Source organism: Pholcus phalangioides, unplaced genomic scaffold (assembly GCF_987345545.1).
Source record: "Pholcus phalangioides strain wild (caught in Gottingen) unplaced genomic scaffold, Ppha-v1.0 ptg000003l_1, whole genome shotgun sequence".
Taxonomy (NCBI): Eukaryota; Metazoa; Arthropoda; class Arachnida; order Araneae; family Pholcidae; genus Pholcus; species Pholcus phalangioides.
Window position 1 is genome coordinate 23,512,101 of NW_028301596.1, and position 24,562 is coordinate 23,536,662.

General features: G+C 40.1%; 1 protein-coding gene and 1 long non-coding RNA gene across 2 annotated transcripts in view; both read left to right on the forward strand.

Annotated features, from left to right (window-relative positions):
- Positions 1-24,562, forward strand: part of LOC149088323 (citrate synthase, mitochondrial-like) — a 137,958-nt gene that overhangs the window by 61,478 nt on the left and 51,918 nt on the right. The window contains exons 4-5 of the mRNA XM_089246948.1: positions 11,842-12,039; positions 12,389-12,577. Coding sequence (XP_089103074.1) covers positions 11,842-12,039; positions 12,389-12,577 — 387 coding nt within the window. The remainder of the gene's footprint in view (positions 1-11,841; positions 12,040-12,388; positions 12,578-24,562) is intronic.
- LOC149088324 (uncharacterized) lies at positions 1,307-4,755 on the forward strand. Its single transcript, XR_016194457.1, has 2 exons — positions 1,307-2,766; positions 3,315-4,755. It is a non-coding gene; the product is annotated as an uncharacterized LOC149088324 (long non-coding RNA).

Consider the following 24,562-nt stretch of genomic DNA (forward strand, 5'->3'; position numbering starts at 1 on the left):
GAGAGATACACGGGTTATTATCAAAATTTACCCATGCATAGAATCTCTTCCAAATTTCAATAAATCAAACCATTTGTATTGTAAAAGTATTATTTACTGATTGAGAACGATAATAACGTCCGTGAAATCCGACCTTTGAAGTGGGCATATGAATTATCTTTCTGAGAAAGTAGGCTTAAATTAAGACATAATATTAAATAAATTATGAATGAAAAATATATCCACTTTTGATCAAATATAGCGTTATTATAAATGATTAATGAGACTTTTGCATTCTTTTGCGTAGTTTTCTTATTTCAGGTTCAATTGATGATAATTGCAGGCGAATGTCCGGTTCTGCATTCAGGCGGCTTCTACATTTTACTTTGGTTTCTGTGTTGCGGTGAATCCTGCTTCTCAGAGACAGGTGGTTGAAAAAAAGCAGCAATACTAATTTTGCTTTCTCAGACAAGATTTTATAAATTCATCTTGTAATTTCAGCCAAAATTTGGGTAGGCTTTGGTTTTGGAATGCAATTTTTAGTTCGCTATGTGATGTCAAATCTATCAAGACCTCGTATTCTTCTGAGTTTAAGGTGGGTGGTCTTTTTGTTCACGCTGCACACATTCAATACCCATTTTAAGTCATCGGCACCGTCTCTTGAGCTGTTGGAAAATAATATTCAAAAAATAATTTCAAGGCTTCGAGATGTGCCTGAATAGTTTTTTGCACTGCTTCTTGAATTTTGAGATTATTTTCTTTGAGGAAGCTCTTTGTTAGAGGAAAGCAATCGATGTCCATGTTTTCAACATATTCCAACCAATACACAAGTTTCCTCACTTTGGCACTTGCATCAAAAATGCCGGGGTTTTTCCTTGTAATTCACCTCACTAATTTTGTTGAAAATATCGGCCAAACATGCAAGTTTGCAAACCCAGTCTTCATCGTTCAAACCCGTCGCCAATAAAACGTTCTGATCCATAATAAACGCGGCTGCCTCTGCGGGCAGTTCCATCAAACTCGTAAGCGCTTTCCCTCGAAATAACCACCTTACTTCAGTGTGCAACAGAAGAGACACATGGTGACTTCCCGTGTTTTCTCACGTTTGTTTGAAGAGCCTGCTTTTAAAGAGGTCGCGATTTAATATTGTTTATCAGTTTTATGTCATCGTTCAACACAGCCAAGTTCGGAAGACATTTTTCTTGATGCTAGTGCGTGTCTATGAAAGACGCAATGTCTACATGGGCGGTTGTGTATGAATTGACATCATCATCACCGTGCCCCCCCCAGCAATAATGACCTTGCCCCCCCCCCCAGACTTCCGAGTCTATCTTCACTTATGAATGGCTACTGCTACATTTTTTTGCCTTATTTTTAATTCTGGCAATTGCTCCAGTATTGTGGCCCATCATTGCCTTTGCATCATCAGTACATACATCTATACAGTTTTGCCATGGTATTTCACTCGATGAGAAAAATTCGTCCAAAAGATCAAATATCTCACTCCCTGATGTGTTGGTTGGCAATAGTTTGCAGAAAAGGAGGTCTTCCTGATGGCTTTGTAAATGAGCATATCGAACAAACACATGTTTGAACGTCACGAGAATGAACGAACGCGCCACACTAGTGTGGTCACGGGTCACAGTCAGCTTATAAAATCGCATTTTTAGAACGTAAGCGCAGAAAGTTTCATCCCAAGAAATAAAGGTAATTACAGAAACATAATATGTTCCAAATTACTAATGCAAAATGTAAACTATTCACTTGTCGTGTTTGTTATGCATCTAAAAAGGAAGTGAAACCGGACAACATAAATAATAGTGAAAAAACAATTTAATTATTCTTTAAATGCCAGGTTCATACGGATGCACACGAAAAATGGAATTAAAATATAATTAATCTTCCTTTTTAACTTTAATTTCTTAAAAGAGTGCCAACTTAAAATTTTGTTAATTTATCGATATGCCATTTTGAAAATATGCGTCTTGCGCAGAATTGAATATAAGTATTACCGAGTGCTGCACAATAATTAAGACTGGCCTGTGACGAATCTGCGCAAATTACCATTTAGGAAAATACTCAAAATAAAAAATGTATGAATTTATGAGAACAATAGCATAATTTAACTTTTTCGTCGTTTCTTGTCCTGAAAAGGGTATCTGGTTCATATTTTTTGGAAACAGCAGGTGACAAACCCTCTCTACAGAGCCAGAGTAGTGTAATTAGGGAGTATCACAAAGCCTGCATCCGAGAATTTGAGCCGTATCGGAATGCTCTTTGTGGTCAGCTGAGAAGGGTGCGGCTGCCCCCAGTCGTGGAAAGAGCTTTTTTATTCTTAACATAGCTACTGACAATGACACAACTTACTGCAAGTATTTATTACAAGCCCACTGTAGGAATATACTACTTGTCACCGCTTCGAAATTGATGCTATGGGCTATAGCCAACACCTTCTGAAGAAGAAAGGCTTCACTCGCAATATTTTCGATGCAGTGACGTCATCACGTTCCGGTCTTTTTCTTCCCTGACAGAAGCTGCTTTTCCCTGATAATCGCCATTTTGACAGCCGTTAGCACGCACGTGCGCGCAGTTTTTTAATGATAAATTTCTAGTTTAAATGTTTATTTTATTCATTTCTTGACAAGGAAATAAACAATATTGTTGCTCAAGTCCTTTAAAAAGAATAGTTGAAACAAAAACGACAGCTAATACAGCCGCCAGCGAGCTTTGTTTTGGGTGAAGGAAGTATAAATCTATATATGTCTGCACAGCTGCATATAAAATCAGGTGAGGTCATTTTTACTATTACATGAAATGCATTGATGAATATTCTGTAATAATATTATTGCAAACATCGTTAATTTCATAATCCCAATTTTCATAAACTCAGTGCTATACATGGGAGTAAGGCTTTATTACGTTAATTGATAATATTGGTGCTGTGCTATTTGAATCATTTTTAATGTTCAATGTAAGAAATTTTTAAGGAATAAACAATTGAAGGAGATTAAGAATAATTACAGAAAATATGCCCCCTCCCTCTCACATCCTGGAGCAGGGTTTCTATGATCAGATTTTTGGTGGACCCCAAGCCAACATTTCTCACGGGGGCCTTCGATAGAATTTCAAATACTTACATGAAAGGAAATATTTTATTTCACGGTCTCCCCCTCCTCCTAAAACTGGGTCCCTTGGTAAGATCTGTGGAGGGCCACCTGCTAGGGTCCAAGTAATGAAAATCCCAAATTTTTTAAAAGGTTATAATTTCAACTAAATTCATTCACAAATTTTGAAAAAATTCAAAGTCTAATGATGCTTTTATTTGATGTCTATAGGTGTGTATGACTTTTACAGTATCATATGGGATAATGTGAATTTGCTGAACACCCAAGAGCGAGAACTGGAACTTTCATCATTGGTTGATGGTTATAATCGATGCAGCAAATCTAGCAATCCATTGCCCAAGCAACGGCCTTGACTGAGATGTCTTCCATGGGACTTGGCTCGTGCCATCTTGAGAAAAAGTCCACGGGTAAACTTATTTGATAGAGGAAAAGGATCAACCAAGTCGAGATGTGCGTGGGCATAAACATTTCGATTAGATATAATTCACAATGAAGTAGCACGTTTAAAATACAGTGAGGTGAACAGCGTTTCGCCGCATCCAAATATCTAATAAGTGTCTTTTGGTAGACTATTTGTGCTTGTGTTTTACGCTTAGGCAGATGATGATGCAGCATTTGATATAGAATACAATCGGTCACTACAGGTGCATTCTTATCCCCAGATTTCGTAAACAGTAAATGTGAGTGATCTCAATGTTCCTGCATATTTTGAAAGTACAGTTGAACCCCGTTATAGCATCCCCTGTTGTAGTGCCAATCCCGCTTGTTGCCAGAAATTTTCAGTGAACAGATCTTCCATATAGGGATTATAATATGGAAAAACCAGTTATATCGCCAACTGTTGTTTGGATGTATCAAGTATGTTTCATACAAAGTGTGTAATTGCCATTTTCAAAGAAAATTTCCACAACATCTCTTCTCCCATCATTCTTTTTCTCTGAAAAGAGTTGAAAGGTGTTCTTTCAATATCTGAGAAACGAGAAATTTGTGAAAAAAAAGAAGCAATGCCACTACATTATTTTCCTTTGTCTTCACTTTCCTTTGTTTATGTACTTTAAAATGCATCGCTAAATTTTTGTAGAACTAAAATAATTTTAGAGGTAAGAGTAAAATATGTATCTCTTAAGGCTAAGAACATAGTGGGAGCCGCGAGCAAAGCGACCAGGGCCAGATTAAAACATTTGAAGGCCCTAAGCACTTGAATGATTTTGGTGTGTCCCCCGTCTCTAAAAGTATATATCACTCGATGTCGAATCCGTTTCAAAGTATGTGTGTTTATTTTTCTCTTTTTTGTTTATATTGTACCGTGTTTTGATGTTTACTGTGTTTTTTGTATTTATGTCTGATTGTGTGTGTATTTGAAATAAAAAAAAAATACACCGAAAATTTTGTAAATGAAGATTTTTTGATAAAACTGGCATACTCTTATGAGACATTTTTTAAAAGTGGAATACTTTGAATTCCTTTCTGCAAGGAAGCAACATGCATCTTTCAAAGTCGATTGAAAATTTTTTAATTTTCATAAAAAAAACTGAAGTTATGAAGAAAAAAAAAGTGAAGGCGGAGGCTTCACCCCTTGTTGCAAGAATTTTTGATCTCCAATGAAATTTATTTCTGTCGAGGCATGAAAGCCATTTTTGAAGAACACTTATCCAGGAGCGGCTCGTGAGGGAGGCTTGACGGCACACGCCCCCCTTGAAAATTTCGTCATTACTTTAATAATTCAAATGGATTTAGTACCAACTTATTACGATTGAATTTGTTTTTTTTTTCAAATGACTTTGTTAAATTATAAAACAAAAATTTTATGAAGAAAAAAATTAATGATGGAAAATCCAAAATTAATGGAGGAAAATTCCAGAATTGATGAAAGAAATTTTTCAGCATTAACGAAAGAAATTATTCCAGTATTAATGAAATAAATAATTTAATCTTTTTTCATCTTTAAATGAGTTCTCTATCCTTTTTTTTAATCTTTAAAACGAAATATTTAGAAACCGAATTGTACATTTCTATGGGCAAACGAACTCTGTTTTCACCGAGTCACGTGATTTCCTTGCATTTGATGTCTATGCCGTTGCGGCGGCTGGATGATTCCTCCAGTAATATAAGCTGGATGGGTGGAGATGACAAAAGGCAAACGTGACGTTCTGCCTTTCGGCAACCCTATTCCGCTTGTTTGTGCCGAATGGACGGTATCCGTTGCTAAGGTGCCTATACGCGTTTACATTGCCACATTACTTTTTTCACTATATTTGGTTTGATATTTTCAAAAGGAATCAAGAATATATTGAACTGAATCGGCGAATCGCGCTATTTGTTGAAATAAATTTAGCTTTTTTTTATATGAAAAAGACATTTTAACCGTCCATAATTCAGGGGTCTTCAACCTTTAAAGCATTTCGGGAAAAGGAAAAACTTTCCACAAAGCCCACAGGCCAACTCTGAATCCAGATTCACGACAGCTTTATTCAATGTGCAATGGCATGGGCTACCGGGGACCCGGTTAAAAAAGGGTCTAAATTAATTGAAAATTTTTAATTCTGGAATTTTTATTCATTTATTTTTTGATTATGTTTTTTATATTGTATATATTTTTATTTCTTTTATATATTTCATTTCTTTCAGCAATTAAACCTACATAAAAATGAATTTTCATCATTTATGAATAGCTCAATGGTTTATAAAATTCACGAATTAGTCATAAATGATGAAAATAATGATAATAATTAGGATAATTAGGATGAATTAATCATAATCATTTAATTCATAACGATGAAAAAAAGTTTAAAAAATTATAGATTCATGATGGGGGGGGGGGGGGTTCTACGAGGCTGTGGCAACATAGGCCTCCCCATGTAAGGACTATGCATGTATATAGAAATGTCCTCTCCACTTGTCAATACAAGATTCATCGAAAGACTGGTTATTTGTGGAGATGAAGATTACAAGGAAGAAAATTCATCAAAATTCATCACATTACAAGGAACAAAATTCATTCCGGCAAGCGAGAGACCGGGGTTCGAGTCCCCGGGGGGGGGCAGTGATGAATTTTCTTCCTTGTAATCTTCATCTCCACAAATAACCAGTCTTTCGATGAATCTTGTACTATGCATGTAGTTAGGGCTTTCTGTCACGGATAGGCCCGCCAAGGCAATGCCTATGGCTGGGGCTGCAACTAGATTCTCGGTCAGTCGGGGCAAGGAAGCATTTTGGCACAACCAGTTGTAATGTTGGAAGAGAGGTTAAAAGGGAAATTCGCGCCCCCTCTGGTCCGCGCATCAGATCCGCATGCCTCCCCACCCCCCAGTTTTGGCTCTGCCTACGGCTTCGGATGTATAGGAATGAGGGTCATGTGCCCCACAAAGGCAGAGCTGAAGGGCTCCAGCCGATAGGCCCGGAACGATTATTAATATTTTTTTATGCTTGAAGGCTCCAGCCGATAAGCCCGGAACGATTATTAATATTTTTTTATGCTTGAAGTCTCCAGCCGATAAGCCCGGAACGATTATTAATATTTTTTTACGCTATAAATTTACTACAGAGAGGCCCGTGAAAGTTTGGCCTCGGGGCCCACCAAAGACCCCAGCCTAAGGGCCCCCCCTGCTGCAGAAAGTGGGAGCCTCGGTGAGAGCAATTATAATACATGGGACTACTCGGGCATAGCTCATGGCCTCAAGTGCAAAGAAGGCATCCTACGCAAAACCGCCCTTAGGGGTGTGCGACAGAAGTGGTCGCACCTGGCCCCACACTTACGGTAAATTATTGGGGGGAGGGGGGGGGCCTTCACCAAGTTTAAATTATTTCTGGCATTAATTCTTAATTTTCATGAATTAAGGAATTACTCCCCCCTGCCCCGTTGGTTCTGAATTTTTATCAATTCCAGAATTTTTTTCTTCCATTAATTATAAATTTTAATTAATTCTGGAAGTATTTATTTATTAAATCCTGGAATTATTTCTTTCGTTAATTCTGAGTTTTCCTTGGCATTGGACAAATTATCCCCACAAAATATATAAAATCGGGGCAAAGGAGGGGGGGGGTGAAAGGTTCAGGAGAAAAGAGTGGAAAGAAGGCCTGGGAGAAAACGGGAGTCGTGAGAGAAAGAAAAGAGAACGATTTAAAACATTCGAAAAAGGGAGAGAGGTGTGAAAGTTTGTACCGAAGAGACAGGACGGTTTCGTTGGAGGTGTTGGATAATCTTTGGATAAATTTTGGAATTATCTCTTACCTTAATTCTGGAATTACCGCTTTTTCATTAATTTTGGAATTACCGCTTTTTCATTAATTTTGGAATTATCACTTTCATCAATCTGAAATTATCTTTCATTAATGCTGGAATTATCACTCTCATTATTATTTTGGAATTATCACTTTCATCAATCTGAAATTATCTTTCATTAAAATTATCATGTCGGGGGAAAGTTTACTGGCGCAGTCGACAGGGTAGGATCGTGACCTCAACGACTCAAGATTGTGAGCTGAATTAGAAGAAGAGTTTCCTAGCCACGGTAGAACCACCCCGGTTCGTATAAAAGGATAGCAGCAGCGTCGAGCTCCCACGCTGTATTTTTTCATGAAGTCAACCGGTGCTGGGAGGAGCAATACTGCCTAGGGAAGAGAAGCAAGTATTGTGCGGCGGTATCGAGACGATAAATAAAGATGGCGTATTTGGCAAATGGGAACAAGGAAGATCTGGAGACCATGGCCGCCAACTTGGGATAGAAGTCCGACCGGAGTTCAACTTGAAGCAATTAGTGAGTACCATACAGGAAAGTGAACTGTACAACGAAGCGACATGCAGAGAGATGCTGAAAACGATCATAGGCAATAGGAGAGAGAGAGAAGAGATGGAGATGGAGGAGCAGCGTGGAGATAGAGAGATGGAGGAGCGGCGTAGAGCTAGAGAGATGGAGGAGCGGCGTAGAGAGATGGAACATGAACTCGAAAGACTGAGGATCGAGATAGGAGCCAGAAGAGAGGAGGATAATCAGGCTGGGTGCGGCAGAACCCCCAGCCGGGATTTCCAGAACATGATGCAAAAGTTCAGGATGGAAGTAGACATAAGTCTGTACCTGGTGCTGTTCGAGCGGCAAACTAGTCGCGCGGCCCTGGCACGGGAAGATTGGTTAGCTGAGCTCTTGGGACTTCTTCCCTACGAGATGAACCAGTTAATTGCCCGCGAGCCGGAAGAGCAAGTACAGGACTATAATCAAGTTAAAGAACTATTATTGCGGAGATTCAAACTCACCCCAGAGAAGTTCCGACAGATGTTTTCTTCGCGCCACAAGAATCAAGAGGGCACCTGGAGAGACTTCTACCACGAACTATGTACCTATTTCGATAGATGGACGGCGGCTTTGGAGGTCACGGCGTTTGAGCAACTAAGAGATTTAATCATTACCGATCTTAATAATAAAACGCGTCCCAGCAGATTTTAAAGAATACTATCTGGACGAATGGTGCGATATGGTGTCTCCAAGTAAGCTATCAGAGAGACTAGATAGGTTCGATGATGTAAAGAGGACTCTGAAGACACCTCTCCCTAGTGACAGCACGAGGAACACAAAACGGGTTCATCAAAGTCCGAGGTGGAAAGCCAGCGGAAACCAGAGACTTCAGCGTGAGTGCTTCCCACCTAAGGTGACGATGGGTTCGAATACCAGAGAGAGAGAGAGAGAGAGAGAGCCGCAGTCACTTGCTATGCGTGTGGGGCAGAAGGCCATATAGCAAGGTTTTGTCCTGCAAGAGGTCAGCAGGAGCCATTGATTCGGGCTCAGGCGAACTCTGTCCAGACAGAAGAGGAGGACACAATTGAAGAAACCAGAGTCCTAACAGCACGTATCGCGGTGCCGGCAGCTGGTGTAGGTGCGAACATTGACACACCGCAGACAGTGAGCTTGAAATGTGGTCAGAAGACAATAAGAGCCGTAGTGGATTCCGGGGCCCAGATCTCAGTCGTTAGTCGGATTTGGTTGAGTTCGACCACAGTGAAGGCGAGGGGAGAATAAGGATCAGGTCCGCATTTGGCGAAAGCGAGATAGCCCCTCTGAAAATATACATGATGAAGATCGGCGACGGCAACCACGGGTACGTGCCAATTACTTGCGCAGTGTCGAGTCGCTTGATAAATGAAATGTTAATATGTCCGACGGCATACGACGCACTCTTGTGAAATGTACTAGTTCTAAGTCCGATGTGCGTACTTCATCTGCCGATTCCGGTGCCAAGCGCGAACAGAAAGCCAAGTCCAACGACAGCAACAACAGCGATTTCGGCATATCTAACGAAGAGCGAAACAATTACCCATAAACTCAACAGAGCTGAGAGAAATAATGTCGCAAATGAAAAAGAAAAAAGCTCCAGGACCAGACAAACTAACTTTTGAAATTATAAAAGAACTATTCGTAATGGACGAAACATGGTTTAGAAATGTCTTAAATTACTGCATTTATAAAAACATCTTTCCAGAGCCATGGAAAATTGCTCAAATTGCATATATACCGAAGGAAAATAAAGACTATAGATTTCCAGGAGCCTATCGCCCCATCTGCCTTTTACCAGTATGGGGTAAAATACTTGATCGAATTATAACACAGAGATTAGTAAGTCATCTGGAAAAATATAACAAACTGAGTGACAAACAATATGGATTTCGAAAGAACAGGAGCGCCATTGACGCACTTGATAGGATAATGCACAGGATACGTGGAAACATACAGAAAAACCAATATATATGTTTGATTTCGTTGGACGTTAAGAACGCATTTAATAGTGTCGACCTAAAAAACATGCGATTATTGCTGGAAAGAAATGAAGTAAATGAGGGATTAGTAGATATTGTGATGGACTTTCTTAGAAATAGAGGAATTACAATTCCCAAATCAGAAGAAATACAGAAATATAATGTTGGTGTCCCACAGGGATCCTCTTTGGGACCAATCTTATGGTTACTTATAATAAATGAAATCCTGGATGATACAGAAGAAGAGAGAATTGAAATACAGGCATATGCTGACGACATAATTATTATGATTACAGCTACAAATTATAGTTATTTCGAACAATATTCACGGGACGTTCTTCATCGAGTTAACGCTTGGAGTGAGAAATATGGTCTGCAACTTAGTCATGATAAATGTAGTTATGCTGTCTTCAAACTAGGAAAAGAAATCGGCAGATACCCTCCAATAAGAATCAATGGTAGAAGTATAACACATGCCTCATTTATTAGATACCTTGGTATTCGAATACAGCACAATGCAAGCTTCGTCGAACACTTAGACGAGGTTAAGAACAAAATAAATAACCTCACCCAAAAACTGCGAAGGATCGCAAGGGCCACTTGGGGATTACACCCATTGGTAATCAAGGAAATTTATTTTGGATGCATTAAACGCATAGCATTATACGGCTCAGAGATCTGGTATGAGGACTTAAAATATATTGATGCCAAGCTTGAACAAATACAGAGGAAAGCTCTTATAATAATAACAAAGTGCTACACGACAGGGTCCAACCATGCCATGCGGGTCCTATCTGGATGTATGCCACTGAAATTCAAGGCCAGAACTGCAAAAAAAATTTATGATATTATCCAAAGAAACAAAAACATCATAATTAATGGGACGACTATAAACTATGATAATGTCTATGAAGAAACATTCCTATAACGAACCCATGGGACAGAAGACATCTAATATGGGACAAAGAAAAAAAGACAGAGAAAAAAGACCTATTTCGATTTACACAGATGGCTCCAAAATGATAACTGGAATAGGATTTGCCTATATCATATATAGGGGCCCTGAAAAAATAATAGCTGAAAAATACAGACTCTCAGACAACGCTACAATTTTTATGGCAGAACTGCTGGCAATTAAATACGCCCTGGCTAGAGCAGTGTATTTTGTTACACACCAGACATTAAAAGGGAACACTATATCTATGAGTGCCCATTTTGGAAAGAAAGAAGAGATCAGACTATCCCCGTATTAAACCGACAACTTACTTTTTTAACACTGATAAAGAAAAAAGAGGTACGAGAACTGTACATCGAGATATTACAAGAAGCTACAAAAATCTATCTGGAATTTTGGCCATGAAAGACTCATATTAACACGCGACCTGTGCCGGCTCCCCAGAAGTGTTTAACAATGAATATGTTAGAAAACCTTTGTTAGGGGCGCCGCTGAGCGGTGATCTTGACACCCCCCGCTACGACCTTGGGTGGCACCGAGGTCTCAAAGGATTATATGGGACCGCAAAAATTCCTAGTCTAAGAACCCGAGCATTGCTGCAGGTTTTGTGTGTGTGTGTGGGGGGGGGGGGAAAGCGATGGCTCACCAATAAGAGCTGTAATGTGACGTAATTAAGAACGGTAAAATAATCTTGAATCTAAATGTAAGGCAGTTTCTTAAAATGCGGGACGTATGTGTTAAAGAAATTTTGTTCAATCAACAATGGTGTGTTGGGCTTTGTTAAAAAAGTCAGGTTTATCACAGGGTAAAGCGAAGCCCCGGCAGCCTCCAACCAATGTCGTGTTTAAGGGTGGCATATGAGGCTTTGCATCCGGGTGGCAGGTATGCTTGTGTGAGCCGCCCTTGGTCTATAAGTTGTATGATACGAATGGTCATTACAGAATTAGATCGTTCACGCACACAGTCTTGTGTACTTGATAAGGGTTCGTTACGTTCATACGTTATTGCAGGTTTATTCTCGTCACTCATTATTACAGGTTTATGGTGGAATGCGAGGGATGAAGAGTTTGGTGACGGAGACATCTCATTTGGATCCCGAGGACGGGATCGAGTTTCGCGACTTCACGATACCGCAAATAAAAAAGCTCCTGCCCAAGGCTCCCGACGGGGAGCAACCTCTGCCGGAAGGACTTTTTTGGTTACTCTTGACGGAAGATATACCTACTGAAGAACAGGTAGGTAACCTTGTTTTGAACGGACTAGATACGCGTTCGACCAAAGCCAACACCATCTTTAGCAGAAGTCCTCCGCGCGAAGCTCGTGACGTCACTGAAGAAGGCCATTCCCCCATTGAATATACTACCAAAAATGGTAAAGATGACGTATGCGTCGTCCTGCCATATCTTTGACGAACTGTTCAGAACGGGGGGGTCACGGTTGGTCTGGAGGCCTACTATATCCAACGGCTATAGGCGAGATGACCTTCAGTAACGTCGCGAGCTTCGCGCGGAGGCCTTCTGCTATAGATGGTGTTGCCAAAGCGGTCTTTGATCTAATCATTGTCGCGTTCTTGAATTTTTGCAGGTTCGGCAGCTGTCGAAAGAGTTCGCCCAGAAAGCCGACGTTCCGGATCACGTGGTTTCGACCTTAGACAGCTTCCCGGATTTCATGCACCCGATGTCGCAACTCAGTGCAGCCGTGATTGCTTGCCAGACGGAAAGCAAGTTTGTCAGAGCGTATGCTCAAGGTGTACCCAAGGCCTGCCTGTGGGAGGTGATTTTATCTTTTTCCGATGTTTGATTGTCTTTCAGCCGCTGTCATTAACATTGTTTGCGTTGTCTTGAAGGGTTTATCTGTGAATTTGAATTTCGTATCACTTATCTATGCTTATCAAGACGGTACGGATACAACCAAGTTAGGGCCCCCCCACATCCTGAAGCAGGGCCCCTAGGTTGGGATCTTTTACGACCAGCGTGAAAAAACAAAAAATGATTAAAAAATCCTCCCGGGCCTCAGGGCCGGATCCTTGTCAGCCCACCCCTTGTGGGGGCCATGGTTAGAGTATAACAAATACTTTTGCGGTTTCTTTTCTCGACTTGGTTATTAGCAGTAATGAAATCGTATCATACGGGTGTTTCCTCAGTGGGTTCCACCGTAATAAAAGAACAGACCGGCTATCGAATGAAATGAAAACGATCCGATTCTTTTAGGCCGGTATTACACTATAAAAGTTTGATAAAATTTCTTTTATGAAATTTGACGAAAATCTTTTATAAATTTTATATTCAAATTTTTTTTATAAAATTTATTTTATAAAGGAAATGGACCACATTACACTATAAAAGATTAATATAAAATTGTTTTGGCAAAAGTTTTCGTCAGTTTTCGTTAGTGTTGTGCTGTTGCTGGTAGTAGTTATGGATGAAGATTTTTTTTTTACCATTTGCTATGGGGGGAAATTTATCATTTGCAAACTCTGTAATGGCTTCGGTTTTAAAAACATGAAGCTTATGTGGATGCAGAGGCGTCGGAAGTGTTTCTAAACTGTGGGTGATCGTCTTATATCTGAAAAATTTTAATTTCTGGATCAATTCTGGGAGGGCTCGGATCCATGTCACAAATTACTGTGGATTCTTTGAGCACCCCTGCTCCGACGCCACTGTGTGGATGATTGTATTGGATGAAATAATTTGCGGAAGAAGTTCATTTCTTTGATGCATTACATATATCTGGGAACGCAACTCAATGAATAATGAATACGTCAGTTTATGAAGAAGTTGAGGAATACACACACACAACGCCCAGAGTGAATGTTTAGCGACTAAAAATTTTCCATGTTTCATCATATTACTTATTGCGGCTCATATGTCACGGTAAAATCCCAGAGACTCGGATTTTGTCAAGGTGAGTCGGTGAAAGTCCAAAAAACGCTTGTAAACGTTTTCATTTCGGATTTTTGCCAAGTCAAAGTCCGTTTTAAATGACTCAATTAATCATCATGAACTTATTAGTTTCTGATGCTTATTCGTTTATGAATAACAATTTAATAATTATAAACAAATAATGAATTAAACGAAATAACCACCATGATGAGGTTTCGACGCTATTTAAGTAATTGATGCTCATAATTTACTCCTACCAGTTAAAGCCCGTTTTAAATGAATTAATTTAACATCATTAATTTAATAGTGCCCCACCCGTCTTGATTAATTATTAATTGTTCAATAGTTATGTAAATACTAGTGCGAATAACACTTATTAATTGAATTAATAGTAATAAGTATTTAAGTAAAACTTATTTCGTTATGAGATGGCTCGCTTCTCGCCCTGACGCACAGGGGTGCTGAGTGCGCTTCGCCCACTGATCTGCACTCCACGCATTGCATCATGACCCCGGACCCCTCTGGAGATGTTGGGACACTAACTAATTAGTACAAGTGAACCTAAACCTGGATAAGTGGCAGCATTTAGGAAAATTAATAAGTTCATTATCGTTTTTTCATTCTTCAAAACGGGTTTTTACTGTTGAAAATAAATAAAATAAATAATTAATCAACACATTAATTCCTAATTAATTTAATTTTAAACTGTTCAATTACGATATTTATTGAGTAATTAATAAGCGTCAAGAAATAATAAATTAATGATGGTTTATTGACTGAATAAAAACGGGCTTTGACTTGGTAATGAGCCCCAAATAAAAACGTTCGCATCATTTTTCGGACTTTTACCATCTCACCTTGTCTCCGAGCTTTTATCATGGACCGTGGCATATACATCAGAATGGATGTAGCAACTGAACATTATATTGGCCCTCGAATAGAAAGAAGTTGGCCACTCGTGATATAATAGATTAATTTAATCTCCACAACCTCAGATGATAATTAAATAAATGTGTCATTAATTTGAACCATCAAATCCAGTGATGTGATATGATAGGGTTTTTCAAAGTGGGTGCCGTGGATTCTAGGGTCGTCCCGGCGAGATGAAGATATTGATTTTTGTGCATCTTTTTGCTTTGAATTGGTGCTTTTATAATTGAAAACACCAATTAACTACAGTGCCGTCCGAAGAGCATCATGGGCCCCGGGCCAAATGATTTTTCTGAGTTCCTACTAGGCAAATTTTTGAAAATCTCAACCAGATCCAATTTGTGAGGCCCCTTTTCTCTTGAGGCCCCCGGGCCGTGCCCAGGTGGGCCCATGTATTAAGACGGCAATGCTTAACTATTCTGGGGAGCAGCAGTAAAACCATGAACTGGGCAAGTGAGCTGCGATTGACATAATACTCATTTTCCTATAAGGCCTTATTGTGCCTTCACGGGGCTGACTTCTATTTGGGGTAAGCAGGGGTCTGTCCTGACTTTTTTGCAGGTCCTGTTTTCGTAAAAATTCTCTTTGTTTTTGTGAAATGTGTCATTAATTTTGTGAGAAATGTGGGTAATTTTGTGGGAAGCGAAATAATCTTGTTAATCTATCGCAAAAGAAATTTCAAATTTATGGATTCATTATTATGTATTTCGTGAAGGGTTTCTTTTTCTGATCCGGAATTTTGTGAAGGGTCCGGAAAGCGGACCCAAAGTTTGGATGAACAGACCCCTGGTTAGTGTAAATATTTGTGGGCTGTATTTAGCTCGGAGCCCTGGGACACAGTGCCCCAGTTATCCCAGCCTAGTTACTTCTCGATTTTCTATCACATTTAATGTTGAAAACACGAGTTTTTTTAATCCAAGATATATACACCGCGCGGAAAAGAAAATCTTTTTTTTTCTTCCCAGAGAAAGAAGGGAGTGGTAAGTGAGAGGAGAAAGAACAGGTTTTTGAAGAGTTAATACGTCACAGCGCAGGATGGAAGTGCATCAGCGCAACTCTTTTATCAAACATTGGTAATGAAGCAATGTTGGATAAAAGATTTTACACCTCACGTTATTGGTTCGCTTTCAACCATCTCAGATGATTATGAAATAAATGTGTCATCAATATGAACCAACAAATCCAGTGATGTCATGCATGAACAGTCGAGCCCGGATATAACCAAGTCGTGAAAACATTCGACACATCCGATATTCGTGAAAACCATAATTATTCGAGTTTAATGAGAAAAACTATTCAACCTATTCGCGATGGGTCTGTACGAGGAACAGTCAGACTTGAAAATTTAAGAAAATTAAAATTATTTATGTACATGACAAACCTTGAAGATATTCACGTAGGGGGTTTGAATTAATACCCGTTTACTGCAAATCAGTGTTTCTCAAAATGTTAGTCGCAGCTTCTAGGGTAGTCACAAACCTTTACCAGAGGCGAGCTGTATATATTGATTTGTTCAGTGCTTTGAAGTGCTACTTGAAGTATTCTGCACTGAAATGGAAGGCAAAAATTTTAAAAATCACGTATGTAAGTGGTCCGTCGAACTGTCACCCCCGAAACCCGAAACCGACCATGGCCCCCGCTCTGTCCCCATAGGGGATATAAGCTGGTCACCCAGAGGGTTTGGGCCATGGTGGAAGAGCGATGCAATATCCGGAGCACTAAGCACCCAAAGACCACCAGCGGATAAGAAGACAAAAAGTTGAGGTTACATGGGCAGGTGCATACGCACGTCGCCAGCAGGCCACGAAGGGGGCCCACAAATAACTATAGACACACATATATAAGATACATAAACATATATATACAAGCATATAAACACTCATATATATATAATATATACAAGACAGGCGACATTGTCCATTGACAGCAACGGGAATCAGGGAACTTCATTGTCTATCAGAAGTCGCGCACAAAGACACCGTGAGACAATCCCAAAATATCGCATTTCATGCCAGAGGATCATAGTCTGAGTCTGATGAAGGGTTGTTATCAGCTTGTGAGGGAGCTGAAACATTCGTACTTTGGCACTGTTTCGTGACTGTTAATTTATCTTCGTTTGAAATGACGTATCTAATAAGGCGCTTAATTCTTTCGATTCTGGAGTGTTTTCTCAGTAACTGTTTCTTCCAAGTGGTGTAATTCTGTGGCGTAGTAGAGCCAAAATGAAAGTCCTTGGTATACTCGCATGCCGTAGCATAGTGAAAGACGGTTCCCTCCCCTCCACATTTACACATGCTTGAAAACCTACTCTTATGAAAACGATGAAGATAGGAGGGGAAGGGGCCATGCTCTGAAAAAAATAAAATAGCCTCTCTAGACCAGCCATAACTAGAGCATTTAACTTGTGGGAGAACTTCATATATCTTACGACCTGTTTTCGTGTCATTTGACCATCGCGATTGCCATTTCTGTAACAGATCATTTTGCAACTTCTTCATCGCCCACGACTTTGGAAGAAGGATGGAGAAATCTGTTTCTGGTCTTTCGGTCGCTCTTTTGGCTAACCGATCAGCTGCTTCATTCCCAGTATTTTCACTATGCGCTTTGATCCACGAGATATAGATATGTCTATTTGGCAGTAACAGGTCTCTAATTTTCCGAGCCATCATGTGGCGTGATAGGGGGTCTAGAACCGCATATAATGAAGAAAGTGAATCAGAAAGAATGTGTGTTTCTTTCTTGCTAGCGCTTGCCTGTTGCGTAGCTGTGAGCAGCGCAAACAGCTCCGCCTGAAATACCGTATTTAGATCATTGAGTTTATTGCTCCAGTTACTTATCTCCAAGTCATCCTGAAAGGTAACCATGGCCGAAGCCACTCCATGCTCAGTCTTGGAGCCATCAGTGTATATCTTATATTCAGCCTGTGGGTGTATTTCTCCTTTTAGGTCAATGCGGTATTCCTCCACAGATTGTGAAGGATGCTGGGACCATCCTGTGATTTTCCTTTCCATCTGGACGTAGGAAAGTGTCTCGCCATTCCCCAGCGTAACAGGAGTTTTCAGACGGGTCAAGAGGCTAAATTTGGCTTCACATTCTACCAGGAGACTGAGTGGGGGCAATCCCAGTATGACTTGTAGTGCATTTGTGGGCGTAGTTGAGTAGGCCTTAGAGATATATAGCAGATATCCCCTCTGAATTGAGTCAAGGCGCTTCTGTAGGGATACGGTAGCATTGGCTCCCCATATGGCGGCTCCATACACCAGAATACGTTGTGCGACCGTGATGTAAAGAGTCCTGCGCATCCTAGTGTTGATTCCCCAATTCCTGCCTGCTATGCAGTGAAGCCTCGTGAGTAGTTGATTGGATCTTGTGTTCAGCTCTGTGATATGGTCTTTCCAGTCCAATTTGTCGTTAAAATGGATACCTAGAATTTTAATTTTGCGGAGTCTCTTGATGAAGTTGTTTGACGAACGAATTTGTGGCGGACGTTTCCCTTTGGGGGAGACCCATAGGAAGTTTGTTTTGTTGGTGGCTAATTTAAGGCCGTTCTCAGTTAGCCAGTTGCTGATATCAGCCAGGACGCTGGAGGCGTTTTTACCAACTCCCTCCACCGTGGGGCCCGAGACCAATACGATAATGTCATCCGCATAGGCCTGGACCAGCACGTTATTTGGCCACTTGAGCTGGAAGATGTTGTTAAGTACCAGATTCCAATATAGTGGGCCAGAGCAGGACCCCTGTGGGCAACCTTGAGTTAATTGTTTCGACACTGCTCCACTGCCAGTAACTATTGAAACTGTACGGTTAGAAAGGATGTCTTCTGCTATTTTCTTTAGCTGGGAGGAAATTGGAGCCTCATTTAATCTGCTGCGGATAACTGGATATTTAACAGAGTCGAAAGCCCCTTGAACGTCAAGAGTTATGATTGCCATGTCGTGCTTTTTCTTTTTCTGTGTATTAATTTCTTGCTGAATGGCAACCAGAGCGTGTTCAGTGGAGACACCATGTCTGAAACCAAATTGGTGGTCATTGATCCAATTAACTTTGTCTAACTCGAATACAATTCGTTGTGCAATTATCTTTTCAAATATTTTTCCTACAGTCGACAGGAGATGTATAGGCCTATATGACTCAGGTAGGCTAGGATTTTTATCTTTTTTCAAAAACAGTAATACTTTACTGTTTTTAAAGTGTGTAGGAAACAGCAGAAGTCGGAAGCATCGGTTGTACATTACGCACAAAAATTCAGGGAACGTCCTGTTGATTCTTTTGATCAGGATATTGTTGATCATGTCTATTCCAGGCGCTTTTTTGTCATTTAGATGACTAATGACTCTTTTGATTTCGCTAGAAGTAATTTCTGGTTCAACAAAACAAATGCGCTCGCAGTCAGCTGTCTGGGAAGACTGACCTATTTCATTTCCTTCATCAGGAAAAATGTCGGAAAGTAATTGTTGTGCTTGCACGCGTTGGCTGTCATTGTCTGGGTTATATGAGAATATTTGAGGCGTAATTTTTTTTTGCCTTATAGCTGCCTTGAAGACCTTGCCGAATGGATTAGTAGAAGCCTCACAAAATTGTTTCCACGCTTGGTGTTTGGTCTTTTTGATAAGCTTATTATGCAAGGCCCTTCTTCGATGGAAAATCTCTTTCAATACACCTCTATTCTGATCGGTGGCCGCGTAGAATTTTCGCTTGCTAGACCGTAGAGCTTTTCTCGACATCTCCAGTTCTTTGTTCCACCAGGGTGCAGCTTCTTTGGTGGTTGTGGTTATTTTGAGCCACCTATTGCCTATTGATGATATTAAATTAAACGAATTTGAAATAGAGTTGTCTAGCTCTTCTCTATTTCTCGCATGATGTAAGTCACTAATGATATCAGGCATTTGTCTACCGAGAGTTTGAAGAAAATTTCTAACTCTTCTTTCAGAATTTGAATACTTGGCGATGGTTTGTAAATTAGCTTTTTCGGTCAGAGCTAGATGTATATAGAAGTGGGGACTCAAGCTGTCTTCATCAGAAATGCTCCAGTGGGTTCTCCGAAAGATGTCTACATCGTTCGTTAGCGTGACGTCAGGGCTGCCCGAAGCATCCTCCCAACTATAGGTGCAGCTGCCATCATTGAGAAGTGAAAGATGTTGGGCCCTGAGTAGATCTAAAAGTTTACGTCCCCTGCTGTCGATGTCCTTGTAACCCCAATGTATATGGTGAGCATTCATATCGGCACCAATGATTGAAGAAGTTTTGCCAGTTGTCTGGGAAATAATATTAAGTTCAGTGATAGTGTCTTCTATTTTTTGGGATGGGGAGGCGTAAGCTGATGTCAGAACTAGCTCTTTATTTGTCAAACAAATTTTTACGGATACACTGTTTCTGAATGTCAAGAAACTTGATGCAATTATTCTGTTATTCGGAATTATTATAGCTGCTTTACAATTTTGTGAATTAAATTTCATCCACATACCAGGAAGGCCCTTAAGCATTCCTTTATACTGCCACGGTTCCTGGATTAAGGCTATATCTATTTTTTTCTCAGAAATATGGTGCACCATAGTATAAGTGGCAGTTTCACTCCTGTTCAAGTTAATCTGAAGTATTTTAAGGTTTGTGGACATTAGTACTGTTATAGACTAGAATACGTAAGTTGCGGCACCCTTTGCCGATAGATGATATTTTAATTTGAAGTTATTTCCAACAGCGACACTGATGACCTTAGCCGCTAATGAGTGGGCGCATTTCACTACTATGTCGTTTTTCCTGGGTATAATATCATATATATAGTCAGATAGTTGCTCATATTCCATTTGTTCATAGAAGTCATTTAAGATGATTTTTCGATTGATGTAATCATCTTCAAAGAATTTCAAATGCAGAGGGAAATTGTTTACATTTTCCAATGCATCAGCATATGAGACCGTCCTCTTCGGATAGGAGAGTGTGGTGCCATTTGTCAGCTGACGTTTAGGTATCATCCCACCTGCAGTTTTTGACGATGAATAGGATGTTATCGTGCCACGGCCAGAAACTGACGTCCAAATTCTTGGTTGTTTCCTGCTGGCTTGACATCCTTGTTTTTCAAAGGATCCTTGATTTTGTTGTGTCGCTCTTCGACCCTGTTTCACTGAATTAGGTCGTGGCAGATGATCATCTGGAATTACGACAAAATAAAGTTGCCTCAGGATTTTGTCATTTAAAATCCACCGCTTAAGTTCCAGGCGATCGTTCTGGTTTAAACAGTCTATTGCAGTTCCACCTTTAATATTCCTGATGTTACTGATTTTGCTGTTGAAAATATGAAGGGAAGTTATATTACTAGTGGCTTGTAGATTTTTCATAATTTTATTCCTATACAACAGCAGGGGGAAGGTTTTACCACTTGTGGTTACATTTGCTGTGGTCCGTTGCTTTCGCTTTTGTCTTTTGTTCAGTACTTCGGTGAATGTACCACTCTCGAGATCATCTTCGGTATCTTTGCCATGGTTTTCCAAATTTCTCCCGGTTTTTGATGTTTGTTGCAGGGACATGTTATACAGCCTTTTCTGTATATTAGTTCTATGTGGATGAGTCTTCTCATCCATAGTTTCTCTTGTATAATCCACTTCTTCGACGGTAACATACTGGCTAGTATCACTGTCATCTTCTGTATCCCTTCTTTGGTCCGATGCTTGTATTGACGTTGGCGTGTGGTTATTGGGAGTTGTCTTATGCGTGATATGCATTGGCACCTTAGCCTCAGTGGTGTGTAGATAGTTGTTTTGTTTATTCGTTGAGCCGTCCTTACATTTCCACTGTTTTGTCTTGTTATTCATTTGCCTCAGTGGTTGGGACTTTTCCTTACTGCCTGTGAGTTCATTGTTTTTGTTAATGCCAAAGACTTCCTCGATCTCCCTCTGCGATTTCTTGTAACATTCTTCAGTTTGTGTGATTATGTCAACTCCAGTGGGATGATTCCAGTCATGCCTTTCGTCAGTTTGCTGTGTTTGGGTGGCTCTTGTTGTAAGAGTCTTCTCTTGGTCACCCAACCACAGTAATAGGATATCAAGCCTCTTCTTCGCTTTTTTCCGGTGCGTCGCTGGTATCCCATATTTGAAATTCTTACCCACTCCCGTAGTGTAATTTATGATTTGAAACAAGTCCTTGATGATGTCATCTACCTTGAAAGTTTTTCGTGCGTTAATAGGAAGCACTTGAGGATTCATTTTGGCGTTGCAGGATTTGTCAGTCCGTTCATGAATAGTTCTCCCAGCTGAGCTAGGTGATATCTCATTTGCTTCTGAGGATTCCTTTTCATCTGTGTTCCGATTTTTGGAAATATCCATCGGATCTCTCTTGGAGTCGGGAGGTTTATTCCACTTTGGTCTGTCTCCATGTGACGATTTATCCTTAAGAAAAGGACTGAGGCTGCTATATATGGCCTCCCTTTTCTTTTGAGAAATGTTCTTTGAATTTTTAGTTTCTCTACTGGGAGAAACGATATCATCCATATCTTCTTCCTCTAATGGAGCCCTGAAGAATTTGGAGCTAAAGGATTGGTCTTTGTAATCAGAAATTGTATGGCTTCCCCTATCGCCATTTGTCTCATAATTATTTAGGGAACTATCAGCTCCTTTTCTATCGAGTATGTTCATTTGTTCTTCGGGGATCAGATCTATTAATTCATCCAACAGCTGACGAATGGAAGTGTCAAGTTCCGAAACTGTATTAATTCGGATCATGCTGTTGATCATGTCGTGAATCGAATACAGTTGTTGATCCTTTGAACTCTTGCTTGATGTTGTCAATGGACTATGTGTTGCCGTTGATTCATTTTCCTCTCCTATAATTTCTTGTGAGACACCGTCTTTGTCTTCATACTGAGTCTGCCAGTCCTCTGTAGATACAATTTGTTCATCATCGTTTAGTGGGGGTGTTAACTGTGTCGAGTTCAGAAAGCTCTCCGTATCCATATACGAGTCGATCTCTAAGCTATGAAAAGTTTCAGACCCGTTTGAAATCTCTACGGTGCTGTCGGCTTGTTCCTCGTCCGACGATGAAATCATTATTTGGAGGAATCTATCGACATTTTTGTTCTTATTTTTTACCCGGGGAGTTTTCTGTTTCTTATGATGTTGTAACTCAATGGAGTCGTTGATCTTTTTATTTCTGAAATAATAGCGTCCGTCCGCAGACCTCTTTGGGGTTGACAGCACTTTTTCCGTTGGTGGGGGTGTCTTTTCCATTCTCACACTCTCGGATATTTCAGTTTCAATGAATCTTGAGAAACCAAAACGGAACGTATGACCTGGAGTAATATCATGTGTCAACACAGACTGCAGCGTCAATTACACTATTCGAGGAGAAAACGGTACGAATACGGGACAATTGGTCAATGAAAGTCATTTTGGTCGGGACACATGGTCTCAAATTACAAAACTCTAATCGATATAGTATATCTTTATCGTTTGGCCGCAATGTTTACATAATTGACCAGGGACTCCTGGCACAAACAACATATTTTGAAAAATCATATAAAAACTTCAATTAATCGTAGAAATTCGGTTCTTGCGGCGGAACAATGCAATCAAAACAGATTATCCAGGCAAAATATTGTGCTATTTTTAAGGACAATTCGTAAAAAATTGTGTCGCTATAAAGTTACACCATGTTAGACTCTCGTAGGAACCATTACGAGAAAAATTTCAAACGATTGTAAATATTTAACAACTAAAGATATTTCGATGCGGTTTGAAGAGGAGAGAAATACACAGGTCTCTTAATAGGAAATTTTCAAAATTATGGTCAAAATAAACATAGAAAGGATTCAAAAAAATTTTTCTAATAGACCCCATAGACTTAACATGTGCAAATCAAAAATTCATATCTCTAGAACAAAGTCACCGAATTGAATTCAAGTTATCTCAAATTGTTCCTCTGGTTATTACCCTTCTTATTCGCAGATTTAATTGAAGACAGCTCACCGGGAAATTTCAGGAGACCATCTTTAAAAGTCACACTTGATCAGTGACGTCATCAACGTTGTAGCTCCATTAGAAGCCACGCCGCTTCCAGTGTCAAATTTAATCGTCCGTAACTTTTTAACGCGACGTCAAAGAAACACCCGGTAAAAAATAAAACGAACCGCGCACTTTATTAAATCCAACAGCACGTTACTCACAATCAAAAATACGCTGGCACATTTCGAAAGAGATACGAACACAGGAGCTTTTCCTCTCCCTGCATCTTCATCCCTCGAACTGTCACCGATATTTAAATAGTTCTGACGTTTACAAAGACTTTCTTTCAAACCAAGAACAACTCCGGTCTATCGCCATGGGGGAATTTGCTACCGAATGAGTTGTGCCAGGATTATGAGTGTGTGCCTTACAGTCTCAGTGCGTATAAGGTGTTGTGCCCGATATTGCAGTGCTGACATCAATATTTTAAATTGGGAGTGAACCGTAGTGAGACTGAATATTTGAACCGTTGTAGGCCTGTTGCTCTCAGTGGCGAGACTTTTAAAGTGAGCTCGACTCACATTCATGTGGCTCGAAGTTGAAAATCAACTTCAGCCGATGACCACTGTGGTGCATGGTTTACAAACACTGAGGACCTCTGACACAAACCTGTAGTTACGTCGATCCTTCTTTGACTGGTTATATGGGAATGAACAGAATCAGAGCGTTATCTAAAGCTGGAGATCGCCATCTAGCTATCGCGTTGACAAAACACACCCGAAGCCAGCCGATTCTCGCAATAGTACGGTAGTACTTCAGATTCGGGCTTTTTTCTTGAAATACAACTTTGGATTTTATGGAACTTAATCCATTGAAACAAAAATCGATCCACCAGTGTGTGGCTTCCCAAAGGAAACCTTGGAAACAACCCCGCCCCCCCCCAAAATTTGCGGACTCCATGACCCTGCCCCGTCCCAGCTATAACCCATGTTTGTAAAACTTAAGAGCATCGT